This window comes from Sarcophilus harrisii, chromosome 6 (genome assembly GCF_902635505.1).
Source record: "Sarcophilus harrisii chromosome 6, mSarHar1.11, whole genome shotgun sequence".
NCBI classification, from domain to species: Eukaryota; Metazoa; Chordata; class Mammalia; order Dasyuromorphia; family Dasyuridae; genus Sarcophilus; species Sarcophilus harrisii.
The window spans coordinates 33,639,633-33,652,862 of NC_045431.1; the positions used below are offsets into that span (position 1 = coordinate 33,639,633).

Sequence of the window (13,230 nt, forward strand, 5' to 3'; positions counted from 1 at the left end):
GAGCATGATCTTAAGTTCCCTTGAAAAAATTATTAAGACTGACAATTCAAAATGACTGATTTTAATGTATTTATGAACGAATTTATGTTCCTTGTCATTTTATGTTTAAATCAATATGAAATAGAGAGCATAAAAATATGACTGTCTCCAGTATTAAGCTAGTTTTGCATATTTCATTGATCATTTTATTTTAGCATCCTATCTAAAGGGATGAGATTCATATTAATTTCTATTAACTTTAGTAAATTTTATGAGTTATTTTCAAGGCCTGCCAGACAATATAATTATATATATCTTCATCTCTTGTGTTCATATCTTCAAATATCACATATACACATACATGAAACTGGTATTATGCCAAGGGAGATGCTTAGGGTTTTTAACTTAATTTCCTACAGATTTTGTTTTGTTTTTCTTTATGCCTTGAAGTAAACTATTGATTTCATTAGTATCTATTTTGAGTTGTTTTTCTATTGGTTGAGTAAAATGTTCAGGCTCATGCCTTTATAATTTGTGATCCTTGTTCTCCATGGAGTTTTCTACTTCTACCCAACAAATTTGCATCATTCCTCCACATCTATTCAGACTCCTAAAGGATTCTATTTAGGGATATGCACAGAAACACATGCACCGAAGTCAGAGCAGTAACAGAGCATTCTGAAATAAATTATGTGAACATATAATTAGGACAGAAGATCTTCAACCATTGAGACCACAGAAAATAATGATTCTAAGGAATGTGCTCCAACTTACACATAGGACTGATGCCAGCAATAAACCATGCAAGGACAGCCCTTTGCCAAAAGCAGAGAGAGATTGTGTGTGGTGGTGGTTGATTTAAAGAATCAATTATTTACAAGCTTTTTTACATAAATACATATTTATAAATTTATAATTTATACCTGGGTAGTTTGACGTTAAGGACATACCTCAGAATTTACAAACAGAAACATTTTAAACGTATAATATATATATGATGAAAAAACAAAACACCCCTTTTATTGTTTGCCTTCAAACCTTACATACTTTATCATATCATTGAAAAACATATCTGAATTACATGGGAGATCTGCAATGTATACACATATATATATGAAAATGTTCCTTTTTACTTAAATGTTTAAGTTAAATGCATGTTTAAAAGTTCTTTTTTTATTGATAAAGAAGGCATCATTAGAAGGGGATTAGATAATCATATATGATCCTTTGGTTTCTTTACTGTCATATCAATTATATTGTGACCAGTGGGACTGTTGACTATTGTCTGCTTCACCATGAAGTCTATTATTAAAATGAATTTATGACCTTGATTTCAATATAGTCATACAGAGCACAGAAAAGAATAACATTAAAAAAAATACTAGAAGAAACAAAGTAAAAAAGGCAAATGAAAGCAACATTGTTTGGTTCTTTTTGCTTTTTTTTCCACATCAGAAGATATTTCTTTTATTGAATTTTGAACACACCTATTTTATGCACTAGACTCAAATACTATACAAAACTGCAAGAAATGACACTGTACGACTACACGTTTCTACAAAGACATCATCGTAAAGGTGATCTCTTGGTAAAGGTCAACTAATAACTGCTAATATATGTGTGAATCAGAAGGACTTTTAGATCGTCCAGAAGTCTGGAAGCAAGGGGGTCATACACAATCATTATTTTTTCTTTAAAAGTTATCTCAGGGCGTAAAGGATTTTCAAAACATTCAAAGGAAAACAAAAACAGAAATTTATCATTCTTATTCAACATTGATATAAAATTGAAAACGGCTTCTAATCTTGCTACTTGTGTGTTGTGTGTATGTGTGTGTGTCTCGGTGTGTGAAATAGTCAATAATTGCCAGTAATGCTTTAAAGTTTAAGTAAAAAAATGTTCAACTCTTACCAAAACCTTGACTGGTATACAAAGCCATTGTAAAGTTATGTCAGCAAAATGTAAAGTTGCAATTTACAAAAGCAGATTTACATTAAATCTTATCTGAGAGAGCTGCTTTTAGGAGAGAAAAAGTGTCACTTTAACTGCCTCTTCCATTTGAATTAGTGGCTTCCCCAAAATGGTGAAGAGAGAAGCCTTAAGGCAGAATTATCTGTATTAGTAAACAGGAACAAAGCGTATCTTACAGTTTATATATATGCATATATGTATGTATATGTATATATATATATATATATATATATATTCTCCATGACACAAACACTCTGATCAATTTCTGAGGAGTGGGAATGTGAGCTTTGTTCAACAGCCTTCAGTTTGAAATGAATTTTTCCTATCTCTAAACCAAGGCTATTTGGATGATCAATCTCAAAATAAGACACACTTGAAAGATAAGACACTTTCTTTTGTGAAATGGAGACATGAGATTTTAAATTGCATGGGGCTGACAAAAATAATTTGCAGGGTTTCGATGACTGCTTCATTGACAACTTTCCAATAAGGTTTAAAAGGTAAGAAAATAATGACTCTTGTCATTCCAACAATTATTTAATGCTAAGGATAATTAACATCCTGTCAGATTGTGAATCATCTAAAGTTTGAGGTCATCATACTGCAATATGTACATGGATAAACAAACTGTACAGAATAATTAGAGGCTGAATCTTGCTTCCTAGCATTCTTCCTATGTGCACCAAACTCCCAAATACATCAGCAGGGATTCTGAGCACTCAGGGAAAGTGTTAAGTTTGCAGAGAACAAACTCTGCTATTAAAAAAAAAAAAGGTTTTGTAATCCATTATTGTAAAATTAGACATGAGTAGAGAAAAATTCTAACATCTAACTAAAACAAAAGTGTTCCAGAAGTGTTGTATAGGACTCCCATTTTCATTTCTACAATAAATAGAGGTCATATTCAGCATACCTGAAATTGACTTCAAACCAACTTCCCTCGGTACACCTTTGTAAAAGCAATGGCTCAGTTGGCATGGGTGCTATCTGCTTACAGATCCCATGAATTAGCAAATGTGGGCCTCCTTTGGAGACTTACTGATAAGAGAGATTTCTATATACAATCTGTACATATTGGTTCACAAATTAGCAGTTATTAGTCGGACTGTACATAGCAAAACAACCTAGCAGATTTTCATTTTGCAGGAATGATACCAAATGGGAATTTTACATTTAGGTTGATGGAGCAAATCCTAAAAGCACAGGCTCCCTATTTAAATATGTTGCCCAGTACACTAAATTAAAAGTACCAAATAAGACTGGGAAAACTATTCTAGACATTCTGTCAATCTTGCTAACACTGTTGAATGTTTTCTTTGCTTCTGCTGGTTTTCCTTCTGGTTTCTTGTTGGTTTCTGCTGTAGTAGCACTCTTGGAGATGGTGGAAAGAACAGGGTCCTTGGTAATATTTGGAGCATAATTGGCCACAGCCACAGCATAAGCATTGTTCTTCTTCATGACAGATGCCTTCTCTTTTTTCTATTAAAAGACAGAGAAATTAAAAGAGTGCAGGGAGAAATGGACAATTACTTTAATGGAAACTTGGTCAATGGGAGCCATAAAGTAGATTTGCTCACAGGAATCATTGTTCATGTCATACTTCTATTATATTTTGCCATCATATTGCTATTCTGATAGCTTTTTAAAGGAAGTAGCATAAATCAGGGACATGGACATTGGGGAAGTTAATTTCATTTAAGTTGGATTGTAAAGATAGAAAGCAATCATGAAGAGAGATTCCTTATTGGGATACCAGTAATCCCTATTGAGCTGTAAATGTGGTTTAAATCTAATAAAAGGGTCATTTGGTTACAAGAAATTTCCCAATGCATCATGGCATTATAGTGTATCACTAAGTTATGTACAAGGGGCAAAGAATATAGGAAAATATGCCCTGAAAATGTGTAATTCCAAAATAAATACTCTCATTGAATTTACGTCATTTTGCAATGTGGATTTTTCCTTAAGAGGACAAATATTCAAAAAAACTTTCTTTTTTTTAGTAAGAAAAACACAGTAGAGATGTGGATGACAAGGTAAGAAAAAAACTGAATAATATACAATGAGTGTATATATATATATATATATATATATATATATATATATATGAATGAATGTCACCCTAAGAGCTAATGGAAAGGTATATAATGGATTGTAAAGAGGCTACTACAGATAGGCAATGGGGAAGTGTGAAGAAAAAATAAGTGACTGCTGTCACACAATAAGACCCAGAATTATTTCACCAAACACCTGAGGCTCCTGTGCTCAAAGGTAGAGCTCAAAGCACTTCAAATCTCAGAGGCACACAAAAAGCTTGGGAAAGCATTCCTTGTGCTCCAAGAGCAGTGCTCAGCTTTAAAAGCTATGAAATTGGTAAAAAAAAAGAGAAAAGAAACAAAAAGAAAATGAGCAAGAAACAAAAAAGATCCTTGACCATAGAAACCTACTATGACGACAGGGAAAATCAAAATATTAAGTGAAAGATCTCAAGAGGATAATATCAATAGGAAATTGGGATTCTCTGATCATGGTGAGAGCAAAAGATTTCTGAGTTTTTTTTGGTGTATGAGTTCCCTTATGATGTCAGAGGAAATCCAGGAATACTTCCAAGATGTTGCAATTTGCTATTAATTTATAGAAAGGCTTGCAAATAAATTGGCTAGATAGGTAGAGAGTATAGATAGGATGTCCCTAAGAATGAACATTCCTTAATACTTTCCTCTGAGTAATAGCAACAAAAACTACAGGAAGTAAAGAAAATTGAACCCCTAAATTAAAATTGATATCATATAAATTCCTAGACATTTAATACTAATATACATATAGCATTTTGCCCAAAAGAATGTTTTTGTATTATTAGTATGAATAATAACTACCTCTCAAACTTCTACTTTAGACTACTCCTTGATATAAAATATCTACATCAACATGTACATATTTGCAAATAAAATGACCACATATTAATGTCATGCAATGTATTTATAACAATTATCTACTCCTGGATGCTCTAAATTGGCCTATTTTTTAAAAAATTGAATTTATGTTTGAACATGTGTCTGAATATGCTATAGGAATGTAGTAAAATCACTGTATTGCTTTAATTCTCCATTATCAAAAAAGAAATCGAATAGAGAAATTAAGCCTTTTTTAATATGCAGAAGAGAACAGAGATTCATAAGGAAGAAAAGGCAGGCAAGAAAGCAGTTTTGAATATCAGTGTTAATACCTTTTAATATATTATAAATAAAGTAAGCTGTATGGAATGGAGATTCATCATTTCTTATATAATCTTTATTATGTTCTATTGTCTATTTAGATACCCTTATTATCTTTGTTGCTTTTTAATTTCATCAGTATTCCATAGTTTAAAAAATAATAAAAAGACTAACTCTTAGGTAAATAATAATAAATGTTCTAAATTGGGAAACAAATAGTAGTTGTTCCTACCTACCAAATCCATTCTTTTATGGAAGTAGAAAACATTAAGGGGGGGAGGAATTGTTGGTCATTTGACCATTATTGAACTGTGATAAAAGTTACAAACATATGTTACATGTATGTTACATATGTACAATATATGTTACAGGTATACTCACTTCAAGAAACAAAGAAAACACTTTTTAAAAATTCTCAGCATTTTTTCAGTTGTCTGAATCATAGGTATAACTGTTTATGATGGGCGCTAGTAATACTTGTTCACTTGCCATTTCTTCTATGAGTTGACACTGTTCCTCCATATGCCCTTATGATTTCAGATTTTATAATTCTCTAAAATTCTTTTATATAAATAGATAGGCAAACTATCAATTGTAACACCCTTGAAATCTCTGCTAAATGGCAGAATATTCTATTTCTCAATTTGTCATCAGAATTACTCCACAAAGTTCTCTTAAAAAAGACAGAGTATTCACAAAAGAAATCCTGCTTAAGGTCTTGGAGATTGGGAATGGATCCATGTCCCCCAAAATATAAGTAGGAGGAGAAAAAGAGAAGAAAAGCCTCCCTCTAAAATATAGAACCAATATTTGCTTTTGGTTTTAACTTTTCAAAAATTCATTAAAAGAGAACAAAAAAGACAGATATTTTTTAAAAAATAACATGTATCACGATCAAATGCACAAGCAACAAATAGTTTATATTCCTTGGGGTTTTAGAAGGTATTGGTTGGTTCTCTTAAAAATAGATCATTATAATATTTTGAAATTAAAAATAAACCCTGTTGGAATCAAATTAAGCCAGAATTAAAGCTACATATATTTGTACATTCAATTCACACTAATAGGATCCTTGGGGGTTAATTTAATTACACCTCTGTTAAAGGTTATATATGTAAATACCAATATTCATTCTACTTATTCTAACATACACAAGCAGAAAGAAGGGAGGAATCCCTTTGTTGTTTGTTCAACAATATTGCCCATTCAGTTTTTAAAACTCTTTCTGAAATTACAGGATAACCTTCACATAGACACTTGAGAAGTGAAAATTTTAAAAAGAAACATCCTTGCTATAGAGTTTGTTGATATATCCACTGAAGCAGAATGAAAAGATGCTACAACCCACCATAATTAAATTTTATTTTCTATCTTTTAAATGATGTCTTACAGGATTCAGAATATATTGAGAGTTTGTTTATTGCTGTATCAAGGCCTCTGGGTGTATGTTCAAAAGTGCCGATCACTAATATGACTAAAGAAGCAAGGGGCTTAATTCAAGCTAGGAAAAGGTCTGATTACTATCATAAGCATAACCTGTATCCCGGTGACAAAACAAAGTATGCTTTTGAAACCAGGAAGTGCAAATAATACAATGACAAGAAAAAGAATATATTTCAGATTTAGAATTCAGCTGGTCGAAAAATGTGAGCAATTGGTCCAAACTATAACTTACAAAATTTTAGAGTTAGAAGGAATCTTAAGAATCATCTAATTCAATCCACTTAATGGATTAACTTAAAAATATGGGAAATTAATGGGCAATGAGATTGTTAATGAGTTAGTAATCAAGTTGTTACTAGAATACTGCTGAAATTATTAATACCAAGATATTTCTAGTCTTTTTTCATAGGAAGAAAGAAATGTATTCTATATGAAGCAAAAGATAATCCTTTCCTAAAAAGCATAATAGTGTATGAATTTCATAGAATGGGTTATAAAAATAAAAGATATTCATTAAGGAGATAATGAACAAGTTTCTGCACTACTCCATTCCAGGTTACCAAGAGAATCTATATATATTATTCTGATACAATGATCTTAGAGTCAAATTTTAGTATCATAGATGACCATAGAGATCATTTAGTGTAAATGCTAAAATTTTGCAAAACAAGAAATGGAAACCAGAAGTTTGAAGTTTCTTACCAAAGGACACAAAACTAATAATTTTCAGAGTAGGATTTAAGCCTGCATTTTCTCTGGTTTTCTTCCATTTCTAGAATGTCCTTCCTCCTTATCTCTGCCTCCTGGTTTCCTTCAAGTCTTAGCTAAAATTTTACCTTCTACAGATAGCTTTTCCAAATCCTTAATTTCAGTACATTCTCTGTGCTTAATATTCATTTCTACTGCACACACACACACACAGATAGATAGATAGATAGATAGCTTCTTTTAAAATATTTGTTTGTTTATGATTTCCTCTATTAGATTATGAGCTCCTTGAGGGTAGTGACCATTTTTTAAATGTTTCTTGCATCTCCAGAGCTTAGCACAATGACTGGTGCATAATAAGCATGTAATAAAATGATTGTTGACTGACTGAACCCAGAAGTCTTTGATATCAAGTCCAGCATTGTGGGCATTATAAAGCCTTATCTCCAACTATTACATATATGTGTATGTGTGTTTGTAAAAATATATATATATACATATACATACACACACACACACACACACATATATATATATATGTAAAGGACTGAACTGGTCACTAAGGATAGTTTATTTTAACTCTAATTTTGCAGATTAGCACAATGAAGCTGAGAGATGCTGATACCCTCAGAGTCAAATAGGTAGTATACAAAGTCGCACTCTCTGCCTAGAGAGTATCTTACATATAGGAGAATATTATACAATATGTACCAGCAGATTGGGAGTCTTCAAGTTGTAAATAAGTGGCTGCCTTAAAGAGTTTGTGTTTTTATTTAGTAAAAAAGTTAAAATGTTCACAAATTTTTAGCATTGGAATAAAAATAGTTGTATGTAATAAATACAACTAATAATAAGTTAATAATAGCTAATATTTATATAGCCTTATTATATACTATTATCTCTACTGAGCATCTCCTTTGATCCTTAAAATAACACTGTGAGATTGTTCATTATTATATTCACTTTAGAGTTCAGAAAATTGAGGCAAAGGGGCTAATGAATTGTCCAGAGGCACACAGGTAGGGAGTGTTTAAGGCTGAATCTGAACTCATTTTTTTTACTCCAGGCTCAATACTCAGTCCATTGCATCAGCTATTTATATAAAAAATTTATTGGAGTTTGGAGACATGGGGGTCAGGGAGACTAGTTAAGAAGCTGGACAGAGTGGAAGAGTACATTGAATACTAGACTTAGAGTCATACTTCCATTTATCTATATGTAAAGTGAGGATAATAATACTTTTACACATATCATAAAATTTTTGTGAGGGAAATACTTTGTAAGTTTAAAGTGTCATTATTAGCTAATTTTCCAGGTAGGTGGTGATGAAGATACAATCACTGTGACAACAGTGGTAACAGAAAAGAAAGTCATATTTGAGGGATTTGGTCCACTCAAGAAAGCCCTATTTGGAATCAGTGGAGGGTTCAAATGCCAGGTCTGCCATTTACCATCCATGTGATTTTTGATAAATCACTTTACCTAGTGAGGCTTCAGTCCTTAACTTGCCAGTTGGAGGTTGGAATAGATGATCTTTAAAGAACTTTCTCACTCCAAATCTGTGATCTATGCTATGGCATTTTGTCGCTAACTATGCATAGGAAATTACTGAGAAGAAAAAGTAACAACACAATTGTAAAATTGGATAATGAGTGAAAAACTGAAAACTGAAGAGATCACAGATTTGTATTTAAAAAAAAAAAGATCACTCCCTTTGGAATATACTGATTTTAAAATAGTTTCAATGCATTCAGGTAAGGATAATCATTAAGAAAACTAAAAATCCAGATCAAAATTTCCAGAGAAATATGAGGTCCAGATATATAGACTACCAAAATTTCTTATCATTTGCTGTTAAATTAATTAGAGCATGTATTGAAGAAGAGAGTGAAAAAAGAGGGACAAAACAGATATCTGGAAAATGTTTTTCTTAAAAGAGAGGAAGAATGAAGAAGACTCTTAAAAATCAGGGAGGGAGGATATAGTATAAAATTAGACAGAAAACCAAAGTGGCTTGAAGGACATTGAATTTCCTAGGAAGGAGAAGGAGAGGGAAGGAGAGAGAAAGTGGAGGAGAGAGGGAGGGAAGGAAGGAGAGAGAAAGAGACAGAGAGAGAGAGACACAGAGAGAGAGAGAGAGAGAGAGAGAGAGAGAGAGAGAGAGAGAGAGAGAGAGAGAGAGAGAGACAGAGAAAGAGACACAGAGAGAGAGACAGAGAGAGAGACAGAGAGAGAGGAGAGAGCACACAGGATCACACTCACTTTCAGGAGAGTATATAATCAATAGGGTAAAATAGGGACTCTGAAAGGTCCCAGCTATATCAATGTCTTGATAATCACTAAAAAAGCATGTTTGGATGTATCAAAGGATTTTATAAGAAAGGATTAAGAACAAATGGTGGTATTCCAAAAATTTTTAAGGCATATAACTAAAGTCTTGCAAAACAAGTTTTGTTCTTCAAACCTACCAAAAAAACACCTGATCCAACCCATCTGTATTTATACTAAGAGCTCATGGGTTCTATTCACTCCCTTTATCACAACCATTAGGAATGCCAATGGGAAACACGTTAGTATTATATTAGAATCTTGATTAAGATGGAAAGTCAAATCTAATTCAACATCAAATAAAGAACAAATCCATGGACATTTCTTTTAGGTGAAAACCATGAATTCCTGACGACTGTACTATATGATTTTCTTTAGTTTCTAAATTGCATTTCTATTTTCATGGATTTTTTTTTAATATTCTTCATGTGTGATTATCTCAGATATACAACCAAATCAAAGACTAATAAAACAATTCAGGCCACCTTATAACATATATCAGGCACTCTCTTCAAATGTAATGCACATCAGCAAAGGAAACTAATGGAAACTAAACTTTTAATTAACTTGGCGAGTCAGAAAAATGCTAGGAGAGGGAATCAAGACATAACTAGGAAAGCCAAAGAACTTTTAAATCCAGTAAGTAAAATAAAAACAATATTGGCCTGAGGTGTGCTGACTCATATACATAGTCTACTGATTTCAGGGGGAAGAGTATCCTGAGCCTGAATTAAATATAATCACAAGTCTTTGGAGTTTTGTCTGGTTCACCAATAACTGCATACACAGAATTTGCTACCTCATTGTCACCAAATCAATTTATCCGTCCTCCTCTTCTTTCCCTTTCTCTTTCTCATCAGAACTTACCTTTGAATCTTTTTAGTGATTTTATCTATGCTTTAATAGTAGGGTAAAGACAAGCTGATTTTTACTACCTTCTTAGCAAGTTTTGGACATAAATGAAAAGATCATACAACTGGGAATCATAAAGCAGAAACTCTGGACAAATCAACTCTAGACTTAACTATAAATATATTGAAATGCTCTCTCTCTGTCTCTCTGTCAATCTCCCTCTCTCTCTTCCCCTCTCTGCCTCCCTCCCTTTTTCTCTTTTTTGCTCTCCAAAGAGATGCTTGAAAAGAAATTCATTTTAAGTATCAGGTTGCTAAATTAATATCCAGAAAGAACATTCATTTTAATTTGAGAACTAAAAAAAAAAGATGAAAAAGCTCAGTTGTTTCCCTGTGCAATTATGACAAGGTTTCAATGATTCTGTAAGAGTTGCTTTGTCTGTTCATGATTTTAGAAACAGATATACTTAAATGTATTATTCACCTCTATTAAATAATTGCCAATCAAGAACGTAATGCCTTCAACCACAGATCCTCAGCTTTCTGAGGACAAGTGCTATAAAAGGACATTATCTGGTACTCTAAATCATAACTGAAATGTAAGAATGATATACCACTAGGGGAGAAATCACAAAAGCATAACAAATTCCTTCTGTGGGATTTGGATACTCTACTAGATTTGGAATTAGGTGATCTGAATTTCAATCCTGTCTTTGCCATTTCACTGGATGAATAACCATGTACAAGTCTCTTAATAGCTTTTATCATCTTAATAACTCTAGTTTCCATATCTGTAAAATGATTACCAATATATTTTAACTCTCTACCTCAAAGGATGGTTAAGAAAATGCTTTGTAATTATAAAGTTCTTTAGAAATCCTAACTATCAGCATCACTATTTTAAAAAGAACATTATGATCACTTGGACCATATCACATATGCATGTAACTAATACACCTGACAAAAACTGACAGTTGCCCTCTAAATTAATGTATCAGTTCTGGAAGAAGGCATACATATCAAGATACTTAAAATGGAATGGAATGTTGACATAAATAATAATATATTGGGAAATGAAAACAATAAATAAGATACAATGGAAATGTTTAAAACGTTGAGAATACAAGTACATCAAATTGACTGCATTTTTTTCAAATGTTTATTTGATAGTCCTGTCCTATGGCAAAATTCTAGAAAGCTGGATTAATTTTAGTAATATAACACAATTTTCAGATTTTACTCAATATTTTGATATTTATACCTTGTTAGTCTAAAATGTTCAGATATTTTGAACTTATTCTTTCTCATGACATGCTTTTTTTCTCCAAATTTGCACCTTTCTGACTGACATTCTTACTCCATTCCTATCCCATGCTCCCTTTTTTGAACATATACCACACCTTGCCCTGTATATAGGAGATTTTATCACAGAAAAATTAAAATTTTAAGCTTATTTAATTGGTGATTCCTTGCATGTGATATTAAAAATAAATGGGAAGCCGATCAGATGTGGCTGATCTCCCAATAGGGAACAGCTCTGTAATGTGTGACAATCCAAATATATTCAAATTGAATTTGGAGGGATGTCAATTCTTCTTGTGCAATAAGAGAACTGTACAGTTCTGCACACATGTATTGTATCTAGGATATACTATAACATATTTAATATGTATAAGATTGCCTGCCATCTAGGGGAGGGGGTGGAGCGAAGGAAGGGAAAAGTCAGAACAGAAGTGCGTGAAAGGGATAATGTTGTAAAAATATTACCCATGCATATGTACTGTCAATAATAATAATAATAAAGGAAAGAAAAAAAAAAGAAATTGGAGGGATGTTGAGAACCTGCCATGAGTCTGGCACCATGTGAGAAATGTCATATCTTTCTAGATTACTGATTGTTTCCTTTCCCTGTTATGTTCAAAATATCACTCATTCAAAGCCCCAAAAATGATCTGTTGTCTGTCATGGATATATAGTAAACTCCAGAGATTTTTTTATTTTTATATTTTTGGCAGTGATACCAATATAACTTTGTTTCTTCTTCTTTCCTCCTTTTCCTCAGGGCTCCAGGCATTCGAATTAAGCCAAATGCTTTTCTTTGAATGAAATAAAATGCAGCAAAAGTAATCTCTTCTTTTAAAGCTTTTAGAAGCATTGGGAATGGGATGGAATCGTTACTTCAATGAAGACAAAAAAATTCAAATGGAATTGGTAAATCCTTTCACATAAAGAGAAAGTACTTTTTTTTTTTCATTTTTGAGGCAATTGGGGTTAACTAACTTGCCCAGGATCACAGAGCTAAATAGTGTTAACTTTCTGAGGCTGGATTTGAAGTCAGGTCTCCTGATTCTAGGACCAGCGTACTATCAACTGGGAAAAATTTTTATTTCCTAGGTATATATTTACATATAAGTAAAATGATATAAGTACAATTTTTTCAATGATTCATTAACAGGAATTCTTAACCTGTGCCTGGAAATTTGTTCCTAATAATATTTTGATAATTAATTTTCAACATAATTAGTTTGTTTTGGAATCCAGAAGTTGACTTTTTTTAGATTTATTTAAAATACTTTCAGAAGAGTTCCATTGGCTTCACTGGCTTGACAAAGATGACCAAGAAATAAAAATAGTCAAGAACACCTACCCTAAGAAAACCAAGCTGTATGACCTAAGGTAAGCCACTTGATATCTTATTGCCACAATTATCTGACACTAGAATTAGATGAGATATT

General features: G+C 32.3%; 1 protein-coding gene across 1 annotated transcript in view; it reads right to left on the minus strand.

Moving 5' to 3' along the window:
• Window positions 1–433: 433 nt before the first annotated feature.
• GABRA2 (gamma-aminobutyric acid type A receptor subunit alpha2) overlaps window positions 434–13,230 on the minus strand; it is a 128,779-nt gene continuing 115,982 nt past the window's right edge. Inside the window, exon 10 of the mRNA XM_003773285.2 lies at window positions 434–3,429. Within this exon, the coding sequence (XP_003773333.1) occupies window positions 3,124–3,429 (306 nt within the window). The 3' untranslated portion in view covers window positions 434–3,123. The remainder of the gene's footprint in view (window positions 3,430–13,230) is intronic.